Source organism: Mustela erminea, chromosome 11 (genome assembly GCF_009829155.1).
Source record: "Mustela erminea isolate mMusErm1 chromosome 11, mMusErm1.Pri, whole genome shotgun sequence".
Taxonomy (NCBI): domain Eukaryota; kingdom Metazoa; phylum Chordata; class Mammalia; order Carnivora; family Mustelidae; genus Mustela; species Mustela erminea.
The window spans coordinates 85,310,933-85,329,912 of NC_045624.1; the positions used below are offsets into that span (position 1 = coordinate 85,310,933).

An 18,980-nucleotide genomic window follows, 5' to 3' on the forward strand; every position below is an offset into this window, starting at 1 on the left:
GGCCCTCAGTTAACAGCGAAAGGCAGGTAGGTGTGATCTTCTATTCTCAAGTCTTTTTGTTTTATTAGGACCTTTCTTCTTGGACAGAGACATTAACACATGACTTCATAGCACAAAATTCCAAACTTATAAAAAGAAAATAGATTTCAGTTTCCAAGCGGAGAAACTGAGAATCTGTGAATCATCAATTTTCCTTCTTTGGAACGATTTTTGTAGGGTCGTATCATTATATGTAGGCCTGGAATAGGGAAACTGTCCTCACACCCAGAGCTGGGGAGGTAAACGGAGCCTCCGTGTAGAATTTAAAGAATCCTCGGAAGCAGTAGCCTCCAAGTTTTACCAATTCTCTCTGCATCTAGAGCAGCAGCCATTTTTAAGTTATCTGTGGTTCATCACAAGCCCATTTCTTACTTCCAGTGCACCTAATGGGGCTTGGTTCCAAATGGGACGATTTCCAGTGACTGAGACAGTGTCTGACACCTGGAGTTAAATCTCTGTTGAATTATTAAATAAACAAATGGAAGTGGAAGACAGATGAACAAAGGAAATTTAACATTCTTTTGCCTAGTGGTGTGAAATACTAGTTTCACTGTGGTTTGAGACTTAAAAATTAAGGGACAACCAGGAAAAGAAATCTATTCTTTATATATTCAGACCAAACTTAAATACCACTGAGGACAGGCGGGTGATGGTTAGCTGTAAGGGCCTGTGTGGGTCTTACAGAGTATCGGGGAGGCCAGCATGCTCCATTCCAACAAGGTGAGGCCAACTCAGTCCCAGCCCTTTGTGGCCGTGTGGCAATGCAGGCCCAATTTCGCTCGTTTTCCCAGTTTTTAAGAGAAACCTGGAGGGTCGCCTGGGTGGCTCAGTCAGTTAAGCAGCTGCCTTCGGCTCAGGTCATGATCCCAGCGTCCTGGGATCGAGTCCCACATCGGGCTCCTTGCTCTGCGGAGAGCCTGCTTCTCTCTCTGCCTCTGTCTACTACTCTCTCTGCCCGTGCTTGCGCTCTCTCTTTCTCTCTCTAACAAATAAATAAATAAGATCTTTAAAAAAAAAAAAAGAGAGAGAGAGAAACCTGGAAGTCTAGATTTCTTTATGAAGACTCCAGAATTTTAAATGTTGGCTCAAAATTTAAAAATTGATACACTATGTGCGTTTTGCATGCATGTCTGGTCAGAGGCATATTGATGTGAAACCTCTTGTTTTGACTTTACTGTAAGTGAGACTATTTCTCCTTAGGATATGTGTATGTGTGTTTGTGCATCTGTGTATGAATTGTATGTTGTTGCTACAGTCGTTACCTTGTGGAAACTGAGAAGAACAAGGAGGTAAGTTATGCTCTAGGGGAAGGTTTTTAAGCACTGGCTGAGCTAGTGGAAAATCCTAGAGATGTATCATTAAAGGGATGTGTCAAGCACATTGAGTTATTCCTAAACTTGCAAATATTTTTCTCTGTGATTAGACCATTTGTGTTTGCTAACTGACACCCAAAGCAAAAGTAAGCAGTTACCCTCCCACAGGGACGGGGAGACACCAGGGCTATTTCCCTTAATGACTACATATCAAAGGGTGGCTCCCCTTGAGGAAGACATTCCTGGGTTGTAAAACCATCAAGAAGTTTTTAATGAGGTTTTTATCTATCTCCAAGACAACAAAGAAAGAATATACAGTTGCAAGTTTTCTAAAATAAATGCTCTAAGTAAAGGGTAGTCAGGGGCTAGAGTTTAGTCAAGCTATAGAGAATTTTAAGTCCATCTCAGTCTTTTAAGAGTGATGGTAGAAGGGCACCTGGGTGGCTCAGTGGGTTAAGGCCTCTGCCTTCAGCTCAGGTCATGATGCCAAGGTCTTGGGTTGAAGCCCTGCATCGGGCTCTCCGTTCAGCGGGGAGCCTGCTTCCCTCTCTCTTTGCCTGCCTCTCTGCCTACTTGTGATCTCTGTCAAATAAATAAATAAAATCTTAAAAAAAAAAAAAAAGATTGATGGTAGATGTTGACATTTAGCAAGCCACACACCCGTAGATCAGAAATAAGTGCAATTTCGAGATGTTTCAAGCCTCGCTTGGAGCCCTCTCCACCTTTTCCCTTGCATTCTCCCTACTACTTAGTGTACCAGGGAACCATGGAATGCTAGTGACAGTGAGTAGCTAAGGTCTGTCCATTTAAGAACTTGGAGGAGAAACCGATAATATGCCTGTATTCCCTCCAGGGGACTCTACCTACCCACGGATGTACCAACTGGTGCTTATAAGGGCACCAGTACCAGGTACTTTCACTAGGTGTACAACCTCGGGAGACTTGTTCTCTTCATTTCTGAATGGGCATAATCAGTACACACTACATAGCATTCGTATGAGGAATGAATCTGATCTGTGTAAATAATTCAACATGGTGCCCGGCATAGAACACAAACTCAACAAATGGTAACAACCAACGCTTCAGCCACTTCTCATCTGTGCTAGTATATGATTTTCACAGAAAGATGGACATACTATGAAACTAACATTAACAAAATACACAGAGAGGTGGAAGAAAAGAAGTTAAAAGTATCATGATTTAAACTACAAGAAGAAACTACCGAGACAGTAACTATTTCCAAAGTGCCATGGCCTAGCCCCCACAACTACACCCTATTTTCTACCCAATTTTCCTTCATCTTGTTCCCTCAGACTCAAATATTTCCCCATGTACATCTCAAACCTTCCTCTTATTTAGTCCCAGGATACAATGTAATTTTAAAAATTACAATCTTTGTTGTATTTCCTTTGTTACATTTAGCACTTGTGGCGTTTTACCCAATGCTATTTATTTTTTGAAAGCCCCTGAGGGAGCTCATTGACTTTTCAGGAAGTGCTTTGCAAATCCTCCCCCAAAAGCTTTTTCCTTTGTTTGTATCTTGGTAGCAATTCTAAAGTTTTCAACATTTGGACTCTGGTATTATAGTTGGGCTCAAAGTATCTACACAGAAGTGGTCTGTTTCCTTATCCAATGAGCTCGGCCTGTGTGTGGATGTGACACTTCAGTGGAAGGAAGCCAAGAGCCTATAGTAGCAATCCTGGGGAAATTTTAAGCAGCTGTGGCTATGTAATTCAAAACCTCTGAAAACTGTGTTGCAGTCCGTGCCCAGCATTAGTATAACATGAGGGCTGGATGTAGTCCGTCCCCCGGAGGACTTCCTCGCCTGCTGCAGGAAAGAGAAGACTGAAAGACAAACCTGGGTGCAGCCGGAAAGGTCCAAATACATGAGCTTGTGGCATCCATTCCCCAAATTCAGGTACCGTAAACCTTTGTCTGTGAACTTTCTGCAATAAGCCAAACTAAGATTCTGTAAATTCTGGAAGTACCTGAAAAGACAGGGGGAAAGGAGAGAAGGAAAGGGATTATACTTGAGTCGTTTTCCATGTCTTTCATAAGCCACTATGACAAAGAGAAGGAAAACTGTCAATTAATCTTTTCTCCTTGCAGATCTTCAGCAGTTGAACGTAATTGTTAATGCTCTTCCTGTTATGTGAAGGAGCTTGGAGTAGTGTATCAGATAATGCATCATTACATTTTAAATGAAAATACAGATTTGCCTAGATTCTTAAGAAGGCTGATGGGGGAGAGGTCTGGGGGTGGGGGACGTTTGTGCAATCCTATTGTTTGGACGTTAGTTTGTGTTTGAAACCAAAGTTACAGAGTTTGCAGCATTGTTGTATTTAGGTTTTATCCTTGGAGCACCAATAGATGGACGAACCCTTTGAAAACATTTAAATGGCGATTAACTGTTCATGACAGTGAGGATTTGGAGCAGAAAGGCGAAGTTAAACATCACAAGCTCCTAAAATGGACATGATAAGCAAATGGTTTGAAAAACAATTTTTGAATATGCATGATTTTGTATGTGTTTCATTTTTATAGTTAAAGAAAGACTAACTGATATAGAGAGCTTAAAAATGGGTTAAAAAGAACAGTGTGCAGATGAGTTGAGCAACACATGAAGGGAATAAAAACGACATCAGAGGCTATCAATCTCCCTGGAGTTCAAACAGATTAAATATGGCATTACCACCAAGACCAAAGTGATTGCTTCCAGAAAAAAAGGAGGATTATTAAGATGAGCCTGTACTACTGTGCAAGGGCTTACAGTTTGAGGACATTCTCTGGACAATTTTTCAAGCCTTCCTAAGCCTGGCATTTTTTAAAAGTGCAAGACTCCCACTATTGCTCGCTCTTATAATGGAATTAACAACATGCTCTTGGTTTCTGATCTGCAACAGTTTAACAGCAAATTGGAAAGCAGAAAGAACAAAAAGTGGGAAGAAGGTGACTCTCTGACCCTCAAAAGCCCACAGATGACTAGTAAAATTTACTTTCACATAAATGGGAAGTAAGATATGCAAGCATTGACAGTTAATCAGATTTATTCCTAAAATTTGGAAAACACATCTATAGGATATATAATGATTCCCATTCCATAGTGACAGATTTTATGCAGAACACACATTCCCCTCTAGCAATGTCCATGAGATTCTACAGAACAAAGAGGGACGCCATCTGGATTCCCCCGTGGCTGTGGGCAGGGCCGTGCAGCAGAAAGCAGCACTAATATCCCCAGGACACATCCCCTCTCCTGGGGCCCTTGAGTTAACCAAGAGCTATGCCAAAGTTTTGGGAACGCTTTGTCTTTCTCTCCCTTGGGGGTATCCTTGTGATTCAACGGAGCAAAGTACAGTTTTCTTAGGGTGTGTGTGGGAGGTTGTCATTTCTAACAAACCTTTAGCTCTCTAATTTAGAGAAAGGAATAGTAAGGCAGACAGCACAACACAATGGAAAATACACGAGGTTTTGGAATCTGACCAAGTTGGATTCAGATTTCAGCCCTGACACTTCCTGCAACTTCCCAAACCTCTCAGAAATTGTTTCTGCATCTGTTAAGTGGAGATTATAATATTATCTCTCTCTCTCTCTGTCTCTCTCTCTCTTTTTTTTTTTAACCCTGACTGTGTTCAGCTTTCCTGAATCTAGTTTTCTCATCTGTAACATGGATATAATTCCATCCACTCTTTGCTCTCAGAGGTATGGCAATTACATGAGAACATAGATGTAACAATATTAAATTAAGGATGACTTTTGATGATTGAAATCGGTAGGTAGAAGCTTTGAAATATATTCTTGCTACTACTACTTCAAATAATAGTGTATTAATTGTTCTTATGAGGTTTGTACTATCTTCTCCCACATAATGGAATGGTTATCATCTGACAAAAGTAGCACATGCAACTGATTCCAAGACTTTGGGGGACCTCACGTTACAACTACACCCTTATTTTGTTCAAGGTTTAATGCCCTTTTTAATCTGTTTGAACTCCAGTGAGACTGATAGCCTCTGATACAGTTTTTATTCCCCTGGTGTGTTGCCCAGTCATTTACAGACTGTTCTTAACCCATTTTTAACCTCTAAAGTTAAGTGTAGCTGTCACTTACAAATTCATGCATATGCAAATATATGCAAATCAAGCCCAAGCCTATTGTTCGACTCTTTTCAGTCCTTGTGATCATTTAACAATACTCAAAGTCGGGGGCACCTCAGTGGCTCAGTCGGTTAAGCCTCTGACTCTTGATTTCAGATCAGGTCATGATCTCAGGATCCTGGGATAGAACCCCACGCTGGGCTCTGCGCTCAGTGTGGAGTCTGCTTGCCCCTCTCCCTCCCTCTGTTTGTTCTCTCTCTCTCTCTTTCTCAAATAAATAAATAAAATCTTAAAACACACACACACACACACACACACACAAATACTCAAAGTAGGAATGGAGTGAGGAGTTTTTCACTTTTTGTGTATAACATATACTCTAGATCTATGGCCCCTTCATCAGCATAATGTTTTTAATGCATAAAATAAAACACTTAAAATTACAAAAGCAACTAATTATATTGTAGATATCGTTATCAAAATTTTTAAAAAACCAAATGAGTGGAATAATAATGTATGTGCTTCTTTATTAGCATATTAAATAACAAGATCTAGTGGCAGAGCTAATACCCCTAATTTTGAAGTAGTGATGAGTATTAATGATACTTTGAGATACATGTAATAACTATAATAAGAAAATGTTTGAGATTTATATGGTCAAGAAGTCCCAGGAACTGCTAATACTACTGTGATTTTTCTTGCATTTCAGTTAGAGCTTAGTGAAAATAGAGATTATTTTTCCCCCATCAAAATTCATGGAACCTCTAAATTCTATCCTTGGTCTCCTTGGAGAATCCACTGAGCCCAGGTTGAGAACCTCAGGTTTGGCAAAAGAAGTTGTTCACTGGACTAAATGACTCCCAGACTGAAAGTCCCTTGATGACTGTCTTCAAAATGGAACCTCTTGGGAACCATCAGTTTGAAAACCCAGCACAGGAGACTCCTAAGTGGCCCTGTAGACCTTTCTAGGGATTTACAGGGCCATAGGCTTGAAGCTGTTGGGGATGGGAAAATAATCAGTTGACAGTGAAATCACTTGGCAAATTTTATGCAATACTGCAACTTTTTATTCTGAATTTTGGCAAAAAAGTCCCTTACGTGAGTAAGATCTGGTTCATCATTTTCTCAAGCCAGAGACAACTTGGTATTTCTAATTCTACTTTGAGGCAATGTTGGCAGCCTATGTTTATCTTTTCTTCATTATTTGATAAATAAGTGTTTCTAATGGGGGGAGGGTTCCTTTGTGATTTATTTTTCTACTGCTACTATAATCTTTAAGAAGTCTTATAGACTTCCAGAAACTACAGAGGTCACTTTTTCTCTTTTCTTTTGTTTTTCTTCCATTAACGAATTGAAACCTTCTGTGTTAGATCACCAATACCTCAGGGAATTACTATTGGAAGGAATGAAGAATTATGTATTTAAACAAAAATTTCTCTGAAAAATCACCAAGACAAGGCCTAATCTGTAAGAGAGGATTGCAGTAGTTTTTTTTGAGTTAAGTGTTGGGCTTTTTAGTTTCATAGGGACAGTTTTGCATAATAGATTCCTGCAGAAATCCAAATGGAGTGTTTTGACCTCTTATTCATAGGGTAGACCTTGAGGATGTCCAGTTAAGTCAAGGCAACAGCTTCCTCTGTCTGCCCCACTCTGATGGTTACTGGTAAGACTATATTACATGAGAGCACCTATGAATAAGAACTTTCCAAGCCAACTGAAGGGCCTTTATGAAAAATAATCGAACACCATGTCACTATACGAGATGAGGCTCCATTAAGGAGCAAAGATGATAGTAGCTTTAATGTCTCCTATATGCCTAGAATGTCTCCCACATAGTAATTGATCAATAAATGGTGAATAAGAGAATGAATGTTGCTGGTAGGTTTCAAGGAAAGGAGAAATCATTGTGGAATTCTGGTAGATGGTATGACTGGAGGTTTCAAGGCTATGGCTTAGCAGAGAGGAGGAGCTGTAGAGAACAAGAAGCATACAGCAATCTGGTAGGAGTTAAGGGCCTCCACCAGGAAACCTGGGCAGATAGGTTTGATCAGATAATGTTAACGGACAGTAAGGGAAGAGTCTAGAGCCTAAGCATGTCAACGACATGACAAGAATATTGTTCCAGGGTGATACTTCTTACAGCATAAGGCAAAGCAGATTGAAAGGGAGAGAGACCAAGGGTGAACAGTTGGGATGCTATGGCAAATGAAATGCTGGGAGTGCCAGCTAGGTTGTGGAATGAATGGAAAGGGTTTGATTCAGGAAAGAGCAAACATGTCCTGGAATGGACATGAGTTAACAGCCACCCTCATTTTCAACTTTAGAAAGTTGAGCAAGTCCCTGAAGAAGTGAGGAAAAATATTCAAATAAGAAGCTGGCAAATCAATGTTGTCAAGAAGGGCAAATAAATTATATTCTTTTGGCAAATTATTTCTTTGGAAAGAAAGGCTAAAGGCCCTGGAGAGAGAATGACAACAGCACAAACAACATTTCTCTGGTTATTTATAGTTTAAAGTACTCTTTCACATACCCAAGCATATTTGAAACAATGGAAAACAAAGCAAAAATAGTCACTATGAAATATATTTTTATCACAGATAAGAAAGTCAGTGCAGGGCGCCTGGGTGGCTCAGTGGGTTAAGCCGCTGCCTTCGGCTCAGGTCATGATCTCAGGGTCCTGGGATCGAGTCCCGTATCGGGCTCTCTGCTTGGCAGGGAGCCTGCTTCCCTCTCTCTCTCTCTCTCTGCCTGCCTCTCCATCTACTTGTGATTTCTCTCTGTCAAATAAATAAATAAAGTCTTTAAAAAAAAAGAAAGTCAGTGCACATTTTTTTTGTATGACAGAAGTCATCAATATCAAGTGCATTTACCCTGGATATTCTTTCAACAGCAAGAACTAGAGTTAAAATCAAAACAAAATTCTCATTTTGGGTCCTGTTTTTCTATCTGTTGCTCATTAAATGTACAGCTTCATTTGTACAGTAAATGTCCCAGAAACTATGCATGGTTGTAGTATTATTTTAAATTTCCTAGGAGAAATGATTATCTAAAAGTATGCTATCCCAAATCATCTACTTTTTAAGTTCAGATTTTCACATATGGACTTAATGGATTTTATAATATATTCTGTCTCTTTCTACACACACACAAACATATATGCTCTCTCTAAAGACACACAAACACATTCATACACATATATTCATGTACATACATATATCAGTATGGAATGCCTAAAGAAAAGTACTGAGCAATAGTCTATATTGTGGGACTAGAGAACCTCATAGAACTCCTGAGAGGGTCGGGGTCCTCCACAGTGGTGTTGCTGGAGCTGGCTTACACCAGCCCATGCGAGCCAACCATTAGCATTTCTTCCCAAGTCCATGATCAATGACATCATTTTGGTAGCTTAAAAATGATCATGGTGGTAGCATTTATACCACAGAAATAAGAACATCCCATTAGCCTCTACCCAAACTAGTTATTAAACATTTACTGGAACACAGCTACCCTTGGAACACACTTTGAGAACTACTGATATAGGGAACATAGTATGCAGAAGAAACGTATACAGAGATAAAATGATAAGAAAGAAGATGACAGCTTTGAAAAAACAGGAATAAAAATTCAACCTATAAATGAAAGAGGATTCTTAAGATTAAACCTGAACAGATGAAATAGAAGAATTAAAAAAAAAAAATACCGGGCGCCTGGGTGGCTCAGTGGGTTAAGCCACTGCCTTCGGCTCAGGTCATGATCTCAGGGTCCTGGGATGGAGTCCCGCATCGGGCTCTCTCCGGCAGGGAGCCTGCTTCCCTCTCTCTCTCTCTCTGCCTGCCTCTCCGTCTACTTGTGATCTCTCTCTATCAAATAAATAAATAAAATCTTTAAAAAAAAAAAAAAAGAAAAGAAAAATACCTTCCCTGGCTGAGAAAACGTCTAAGTTTTAATGTTCAAAGGTTACTATGTACTAGGAAAAGTTAATTGAAAGAATACAATTAAGCTGGAAAATGTTTTTAATTTCTCAGTAAATTAAGCATAGTTACAGAAAAAATAGATGAACAACAAAGGAACAAAAAAATCACTTCTCTTTAATCCAAAATATCAAAGATTATGGGGCAGTATTTGTAGGATTTTAAAAATAAAGTAAGGGAATGATTCAAGAACTATATGCCAAGAGGAGTTGTTCACCCTTCAAGGCAAAAGAAAGTTATTTTCAGAAAGCAGTGGCCGAAAATCTAACACCTGTTTACCTTTTGGTTAAAGGGTTCTTAAAACTATATTCCCAGTCATCATGGGATGAATAAAAATCAGAATTAAAGAATAAAGAAATTGTGGAACAAATGGACCATCAATAAATGACAAAACTAGAGTTAGGACTACATAACCATAAATATCATCACAAACATGAAAGTCAATATTAAAAGGAAAGTTAAGTGATTAGCAAAAATCACAATTTTCGTGTGTTTATATACAAAGGGAAGAAGTAGAGAAGCATCAAGTTCAAGGGAGAATCAAAGTGTATTAGATCTCTAGTCTAACACAGGAGGAGGAGCCAAAGTCATTGTTCCATCATGACTCTGGTAATTGGAGAAATGCATATTAAAAGCACATTTCAGAAAAACCATACAGGGGTGCCTGGATGGCTCAGTCGGTTAAGCATCTGCTCTCAGCTCAGGTCATGATCCCAGGGTCCCAGGACAGAGCCCGAAGTCAGGATACCCACTCAGCAGGGAGTCTGCCTCCTCTCCCTCTGCTCCTCCCCACACTTGTTCCTTCTCTCTCCAAGAAATAAATAAAATCTTTAAAAAAAAAACCAAAAACGCACAAATAGCCACTGGTTGAAATACAGAACAGAATGTGCACATACCTCAAAACTATAAAAGTCAACCACATAGTTTATATAGCAAAAGGTGAAAGCAATGAATATAGTACAGTAACAGAAAAATCAAAAACATAAAACAAGATGATAAAAATAAGGCCATAGGCTCCATGTTGACAGGAAATACTAATCTTCTAAACTATCCTCTTAAAAAGGCAGAATGAAAATTTTCGAAACAGAAGTTAACTATATGCTTCCTTCAAAAGACAAATCTAAAATACACCAGCATAAAGATTAAAGATTCAAGGACACAGGGGCATCTGAGTGACTCAGTTAAGCGGCTGACTTAATTTCAGCTCAGGTCATGATCTCGGGGTTGTGGGATCACATTCAGCACAGAGTTTTCTCAAGATTCTCTCTCACCCTCTGTGCCTCCCCCTGCTCACATGTGCTCTCTCTAAAAAAATAAATAAATAAAATCTTTTTAAAAATTAATAATAATAAATAAATAAAAATACAGAGATACATAAAGTTATTCCACAGAACCATAAGCAGAAGGAAACAAAGGTGACCATATTAATAGCAAATAAAGAATTCAAGGCAAGGAAACATCGACCAGGATAAAGAATATAATTTTATGTGAAAAAATGCTATATCTATAATGAAACATACTACTTATTAATCTTTATATGTAAAATAAAAATATCAAAATAAACTAAGGAAGCTTGATTATAAAAGGCAACCAATATATCACTATTACAGTAAGAAATATCAAGAATTTATACATAGATACACACATACACATAGAAGTTTTGTTCTCTAAAAGAAACTCTCTTATTTTAAACATTCATAGATGATTTACTAGAATTATCTTTATATACTAGTCCACCAAGAAATCTCAATAAATTCCACAAGGTAGAAATAATTCAGTCCAAAAAAAAAAAAAAAGAATGAAAGAAAAGAAAAGAAATAATTCAGTCCACGTTTCTTGACCACTGTACAAAATTAGAAATTAAAACCAGAAGCTTAATCAAAGAAATTTCAACTACTTGGATCTAAAAATTCTGTTCTAAATAATTACTGGGTCAAAGAGAAAATCAGATATACAACAGTTTCTTTAGAAAATGAGAACAATATCAAATCTTAGAAGCTTTGCCTAAATTCTTATTTAGAGGTCATTTCATATTAAAGCTTACAAATTAAATCTAATCTTACAAATTAAAACCTTAAAAGATATTTGTACTGTACCCAAGTCCAAAAATGACCATTTAGAAAATATAATGAGAAATTAAAACAGAACAGATAGCATTTACAGCGGCAACTAAAGAGCTATCACAAAGATTACCCATATGAATAAAACAAAATTTTGAGATATCTAATAAAACATTTGAAAAAAAATAGAATTAGACTATGTGCCTGATAAGAAGACCAAAAATTACAAAAAAATACATTAGTTCATAAATTATTTTATCTTTAATTATTGGCATACTAGTAAATATCTAACAACTGGCACTTTAAAAACATATGCATACAAATGTATATATGTTTACTATAAATTTGCACAGATTACTATTTTACATTTACTATTTTAGAGATATAAAATATGTATAGCTCACAACTTATAAATGAAAATAAAATACATAATACTCTTTATTATAAAGTTGATATAATCATTAGATTCTCATACAATGCCTTCATGGACTTTTGCCAAAGTTATAAAGGCAGCTAGTAATTTTGTCTTCTTTGGTTTCAAAGGAAAAATAAAATTCTATGACTCTGATGTATTTCTTGTTTTCACCAAAAAATAAAAAAGTTCAAGAATATTGAGGAATGTGTATAGTTTCAACACGAATATTTTCATTTACATTCATGAGTAGGACAAAAGTGAAACAATGAAGATGTATGTACAGACTTCATTCATCTATCAGTGACATGAGTGGCTTCTTTGCTGAATCAGGTAATAGTTTCCAAGTCCTAAAAGAGTATTTCCTCAATTTTTTGTGGTATTTGCAGTGTTGCATCTATAAACATGATGCACTTAAAAAAAAAAAAAAAGATTTTATTAATTTGAGAGAGAGCATGAGTGGAGGGAGGCACAGAGGGAGAAAGAGACCCAGACTCCACACTGAGCAGGGAGCCCCAGGGACACAGGCTCCATCCCAGGACCCTGGGATCATGACATGAGCTGAAGACAGAATTTGAATATTCTGTCAATGTTTGGTGATGTCTTGTATTCTTCTGTCCCTTCTCTAAAGAAGCACTAGCTGAGGAAAAGCAGCATCTGGGTTCAGGGTTGTCAACAGTTCACAGGTGGAAAAAACAACCAGTACCAGGTTTCCTGGAGGTGGTGGAAGTCCCAACAGGTGACCAAAGCATGGCAAGAGGGAATGTGGGCCTGCAGTGCTCAAGGTCCAAGGAGGGAAGACACTGGTGTTCGTTGTCAAGAAGTCCAGACATGGGACTAGAATTTAGGAGGCAGGCTCTGTTTCCCAGGAAGGAGGAGCAGAAAGAGACAGGCAGAGCCTAACTCAAGCTTCTGGGCACTTTGCTCCAAGAGTGACACAGAACACTGGCCAAGCAGAGGACCAGTTATTTAAGCTGGACCCACCTGGGCAGAAGAGGCACCCACTTGGGGACAGGAAAGAAGCAGTGCTGTTACCACCATCATGGTGCCACGGTTGGGGAGGGGGGTGCTGTCAAAAGGAACACTGCCTTCGGGGAATGCTAGAGTGAGCCAGAGCCGGGAGGGGCATAACTGTCCTCGGGGTAATACAGAGAACAGGAGCATTACCTGGGCAGGATTCGCATTGTTCTGTTTGTGATGGTGGTGTTAGATAGATTGAGGTACAGGACCCCAGGACAGCCCTCAGAGATGTATCTCATTGATTCATCCTGCAGGAAAAACAGAGGGGAGAATCTTACCAAAGTCTAGCAGGCTTTGTGATTTCCCCATTGTCTCTCTCCCAAAAAGTATATGCAAGCCCTGGTCTCTTGATATGCTTGGTTATTGTAAATCAAATTCAACAGAAGGTGATGGTTTTGTTTGAAGCTTCACTACTCTTTCCCCTGCCCTTTCTTTGGAAATAAAGTCCCATTCCATCACAGTGACACTTTGTTAAAAGTTCAACGCTGACAGGAAATTTGAGCTCAAGTGTCAAAGTGTCAACCACTCCTGACTCTTCAGATGCATGAAAGCGATTAAAACCTCATCTATTTTTAAACTTGCTAAAGTCATTCTGAAAGACAGGAATAGTAAATGCCCTTAATTGGACCTCATTAAAAGTGAGTCCATATTTACACATACATATTTATAGAAATGCATGTGTGTGTGTGTGTAATTAAGTTTCTATGGTCCTATTAGTGAGTATATTAAAACAGCCAAACAGAGTCTCACCAAATTTACTTGAAATGTTCTGAAGCAAAAAAAAAAAAAGAAAAGAAAAAGGTACACACATGTTGAACATGAAGTTCAGTGTTGGGGATGTTCGGGTGAGACTCTCAGAGATTCAAGCAGCTCCCCCCAGAGCTGACACTGAGGCACAAGTGAACAGAGCGACTGTGACATGAGACAGACAGGAAAACAGTCATTTCAAGCCTGAGCCCCACACTGACATTTACAAGACCAGATGAATTACAAGCTTTGATTGCGGTAGAGCTGCCTCGCATATGGGTAACTACTTATAAAATGCTCCAGTATGAGTAAGTAGCAGCAGGCTTTTATTTATTTAACGATGGTGGATGAGTCTCCCCAGAAACACTGACAAGGTCAGCTAGTTTTAAATATTTGTGGCACATCGGTCCTGGAAGGCCATCGCCGGAAGATGTCAATTGTCACTTGCCTGGGGAATGTGGTTTGGGAAAGAATTCTGCATGTTCACGATGGCCACCTCCAGCACCATTAAGGATGGCAAAGGTTTCTTTTCAGCAGGATCATCAATGTTTAGCGTTCTATTCCTAGCTATTCCCCGGAGTCGTGGATAATACAGTACAAATTCCTGCAGTCCTGCTCTAGGAAAGGCTCTGAGCGCCAACGCCACATGAGTGAGAGGGCAGGGACTCAGTAAACACTGTATTCTTGCCACTGCGTTCAAGCTGCCAGCAATTTTTCTACATACTCCACCACTAAAATGCAGGATTTAGGTATAGGTGGATAGATTAAAAATATATATATATGGTTAAAATATTAACCATAAAATATTAAAATTAAAATATTTTAATTAAAATTATTTTAAAAATTAAAATATTTAATTAACCATTAAAATATTAAAAATGTATATGGTTAAAATATTAAAATATATATGATTAAAATATATATATAAGTTTATTTATATATGTGTGTATGTGCATATATACACACATACATATATTAAATATATATGGTAAAAATTTCCCAGAAGGAATAAAGAATTACAATAAATGGCATTGTAGTTTAATAGAAACAAAATCTATTTTCAAAAACATTCATGGTGCCAATCAAATATCAAAGAAATTCTGCACCTATTGAATGACTGACCAAAATGCAAGTGAGATGGGGCAAGGAGAGGACGGGAAGCTGATACACCCTCAGGGAGGCAGCCACAGAGAAGATGAAAATGTGGGACCAGGAAGAGGAAGTATGTTTATGCACCACAGAGGACACTCCTTTTTCCTTTAAGACAAAGAAGCAAACCATTTGCTGCATTTTCCTGTCTGGAGGAGACAAATCCTAGTCTCAGCATTTAAAAGAGCTCAAGGTTCAGTTCCCAAAGGTGAGAGCACATAAAAGCAAATGCTGCTTGAGTGTCCCCATTGCAAAATGGTTTCTGAATTTGTCCACAATGTACCCAAATCTTTCCGAATGTAATATACTCATAAGGCAAGCTTCTTAGAAATAAAGCTTTTTGAATGAATGTTACTCAACTCCTTAAATTTAAACCTGTCTCCCAGCCTGTGCTTCAAAGGGAAAAAACAATAGTAAAATGTAGCTGGATAAAATTATCAACCCTGTATAGTCTAAGACTCCAAAATTGGAAAAGACTTTGACATTCACAAATTCAATGCAGATGGCATTTGCTTCGACTTTCCTATGAGAAAGCCAAATTGAAAGACTGTGATCTGTTATTCAAGGGCAGAACTGAAGCTCCCTGAGGGCAGGAACTGAGACTTGATTCATTTTTAATTCCCTCGAACACCTATATTTTATAGCATACACGTTCCCTATATATCTTTACATATAAAGACAGAAATATCTTTAAAGTAGTACATACTAAAAATATCCACAGAATGAAACAAGTTTGAAAGAAAGAAGTAGAATGACAACCCTGGAGGGTGTGGACGTCCTGTTGGAGTTGTTGCTTAATGAAGAGCATGACAAAATCAGCCTCTTCTGTTTTCACTCAAATTCTCCTACTGTTTTGTTTTGGTCGTTTTTTTGTTTTTTTGTATTTTTTTTTTTTAAGATTTTATTTGTTTGAGAGAGGGAGAGACAGAGATAGTGAGAGAGAGCACAAGCGGGGAGGAGAGGGAGAAGCAGGCTCCCTCCTGAGCAGGGAACCTGATGCAAGGTGTCATCCCAGGACCCCGGGAACATGACCTGAGCCAAAGGCAGATGCTTAACTGACTGAGCCACCCAGGTGTCGCCTCTTACTGGCCTTTCTTAAGATTCTTCGCTATTTCTTCTCCTCTGCCTACTTCTAAAAGTCGGCAATCCCCAAGGTTCATCCTAAGAGCTCTTCTCATACCTTCTTTCTCTCTCTAGGTTGATCATCTCACTTTTGTAACGTTCATTAAGAATACAAAAATGTCAGCCCAAGATGGAACCTCAAGTTTTATGCCATGCTCTCCGTTACCTGCTCGGGATCGCCGTACAGTTTCATTCATTAAGCAGATGTAGACTATTCAGTACACCAATGTGTGTGCCGTGTGCTGTGACTACCACAGAAAACAAGACACGTCTCCTGCCCTTTGGCCCTCTTGGGCTAGTGGAGGAGGCAGAAATGCTGTGATTAGGGCTACTTGTTTTGGGACCCAGTGGAGCAGTGATGAGCCCAGCCCTGGGAGACAGGGATGTCTTGGTAAAGGAGGTGAAGGAGGTGGTACTTAAAGTAAGGTTTAAAGCCCAACAAAGAGGAAAGCAATACCTGAGGACAAAGTAAAAGGGCATTCCATGCAAAGAGCACAGTCCGAGCAGAAGCAAAACAGCAAGGAGCAGCTTGGCTCATGCAGCAAAGAAAGTGTAGCCCTGTATGGTTGCTGAAACTTCATGTGTGTGCAGGAATTGGAGCAAGATGAGGCTGGGGGAGGAGGCAGAGGCAAGACCACACAGGGTCTCCAAGGTATAGTAATGTTAAAGAGCTTTGACTTCATGGAATAGTGTAGACGGCGAGTGTGTTTATACATGATGGAAAATGGGAGTGAAATGATCAGATCTGCCTCTTAGAAAGTGTATGTGCTCACAGGGGACAAGACAGATTGGAAGTCAAAGACAGGCATGGAGACAGGGACCAGAAAGGAGCTGGCCAGGGTTACAGGCTCATTTCCATCTTCATTGGCACACAGTTGATAGCCATGAAGACCACTAAAATCATCCCATTGTCATTCCTGGCACCCATTTTTTCCTGTCTCAGACACACATGACCCTAAATATAAGCGTAGTTAATTTTGTATAATTGTTAAATAGTTTTCACTTTTCCAGAGACTCCAACCTTGGTCATATAGCTACAGGATTAACAATCACATTATACAAGTGGGATAAAATTTCTTGCCAACTATGTTTAACATAGTTTGCTTTTTTACACATTTGATCCTAAACGAACACACATGCCTGTATTTTGGCAAAAATCTCTGTGTATTGGCACCGCAATATAGCAAGTCTGAATCTAAATAAAAAACAGTAAAATAAGCTTCATATACTCACTGTGAGTGTTGGACAGTCAGAGACGTTCAGCTCTTGCAGATTTCTACAGAGGCCTAAATCAAACAAGTTAAACATCATTAAACAACATAGCGCAAATGTTTAAACTTAAAATTTTCCTTCCTACATTCAATGCGATGTATTCATTAGAAAACAAACAAAAACCTTGGCAAGTAATTTGTTCTAAGTATATGGTTCCTTTTCCCAGAAAACCAATTTCTTCTGGCTTTAAAATTAAAGTATATACACATGTTTATTATCATTTGAGGATTACAGAAGAAAGGGGGAAAAAGGAAAATATTGCTTTGGGAAAAACAGTATATACTTAGAACTTTTAGCTGGGAAGAAAACCAACCTACTTTTTTTGTGGCATGACTTTTTGTTCATTTTTTGGTTTTTGTTTTCTTTTATCATTTTATTGTAAAAATTTTCAAACACAGAAAAGTTGAAAGACTTGAAGAGTTGTATAGTGCATATATACCCACTACACTTCCACTGTATTTGCTTTATCACATATTCACCTGTACATCCATCTTTCTATCCATCCTTCAATCCATCTTATTTTTAATGCATTTTAAAGTAAGTTGCAGACATCAGCACACATTCCCCTCATACATCAGCATGGACATTATAAATAATTCAGGATGCATACTACTTAACAAAATATTTATAATTTGTATAAATGAGATTCATACAATTTACAGTGAATTGCAGAGAAGAACACAAAGGATCAGAGAGGTCAAGTGCCTGATTAAGTCTGGAACCAGAGGGAGCCGCACGGATGATGGTCTCGGGGAAGTTGACACATGTACAGAAAGACCTAGATAGCAGAGAGTTAGACAGTCCACACTCCAGGTCTAGACAGACAGGAAGTAAAACTCCAAATCTGAGACAGAGAAGAAGGATCTGAGGGAGAGGAAACAAAAGAGTAAAGGGGAGGAATGCATGAGGTAAAGAGGGAGAAGTCATTCTAGGTGGGGAAGACCCCGTCAGGCAGGAAGACTCCAGGCAAGGGGGTGATCTTGCATTCACACTGCTGCAATGAATAGAAAATACATCTGTTGCTCATAACCACTTAGCCCCACAGTAATAACAACAACAATGTTACTCATTATAAACCGATTTTGAACATCTCTTCCTCTTCCAAGAACGGACTGTGTCCTAAGTAATAAATGCAAACCAACATCACTCTCAGAATTTAAAAATGAAAGCAGTGCTTTACAGTGTGCAAATCTTAGAAGAGACTAGTAATACCTGTTAAGGCAGAAAATAGGTTCCGAAAACAATGTAATAACTAAACTGATGATATTAATATTTTTATAGAATTGTTACTTGAGAGTAGGTAATTCGTGCATTCAACAAATATTTATTGAGAACTTGCTGTGTGTCAGAAACTCTGCAAGTGCCAAAATACAGCAGTAAATAAAAAAGACAAAAATTCCTGCCCTTGGGGAGTTCACATCCTAGGTGGGGGAGACTGATGGTAAACAAAAGAAGTATAATATCTACTTGGACAGATGGTGATAGGTACAATGGAGAAAAATAAAATAAAAAAGAGAGTAAAAAAAAATTAAAAAGAGAGTAGAGAGTGGCTATGAAGTGGAAAAGGTGCCACGTTAAATACAGTCCTCGGAAAAAGGCTTTGCTGAGGTGACATTTGAGCCAAAATATGCAAGACTTGACAAGGACAGGGCAGTATACTTTGGGCATTTCTGGATCTCACATTCATTGTGGTTGGATAATTGGGAGATAGTCCAGGAAAGAAAAAAAATGAGCTGGGGAAGACAACCACTGGAGATCTACTCTTTTTTTTTTTTTTT

At 38.6% G+C, this 18,980-nt stretch overlaps 2 protein-coding genes across 8 annotated transcripts in view; one reads left to right on the forward strand and one right to left on the reverse strand.

The window, feature by feature from the left end:
* Window positions 1-18,980, reverse strand: part of FBXL13 (F-box and leucine rich repeat protein 13) — a 247,282-nt gene that overhangs the window by 95,378 nt on the left and 132,924 nt on the right. For all 5 annotated transcript variants that reach the window (XM_032306078.1, XM_032306079.1, XM_032306081.1 and 2 more), the window contains exons 10-12: window positions 17,164-17,216; window positions 13,060-13,160; window positions 3,211-3,340 (exon numbers count right to left, since the gene is read on the reverse strand). In XM_032306078.1, the coding sequence (XP_032161969.1) occupies window positions 3,211-3,340; window positions 13,060-13,160; window positions 17,164-17,216 (284 nt within the window). The remainder of the gene's footprint in view (window positions 1-3,210; window positions 3,341-13,059; window positions 13,161-17,163; window positions 17,217-18,980) is intronic.
* Window positions 2,922-18,980, forward strand: part of LRRC17 (leucine rich repeat containing 17) — a 31,573-nt gene continuing 15,514 nt past the window's right edge. The window contains exon 1 of one of the 3 annotated variants that reach the window (XM_032306089.1): window positions 2,922-3,270. The gene's annotated coding sequence lies outside the window, so the exon portion shown is untranslated. Of the gene's footprint in view, window positions 3,271-6,981; window positions 7,113-18,980 lie in introns of those variants that run through there. The other 2 variants (XM_032306087.1, XM_032306088.1) reach the window with 2 other exon arrangements.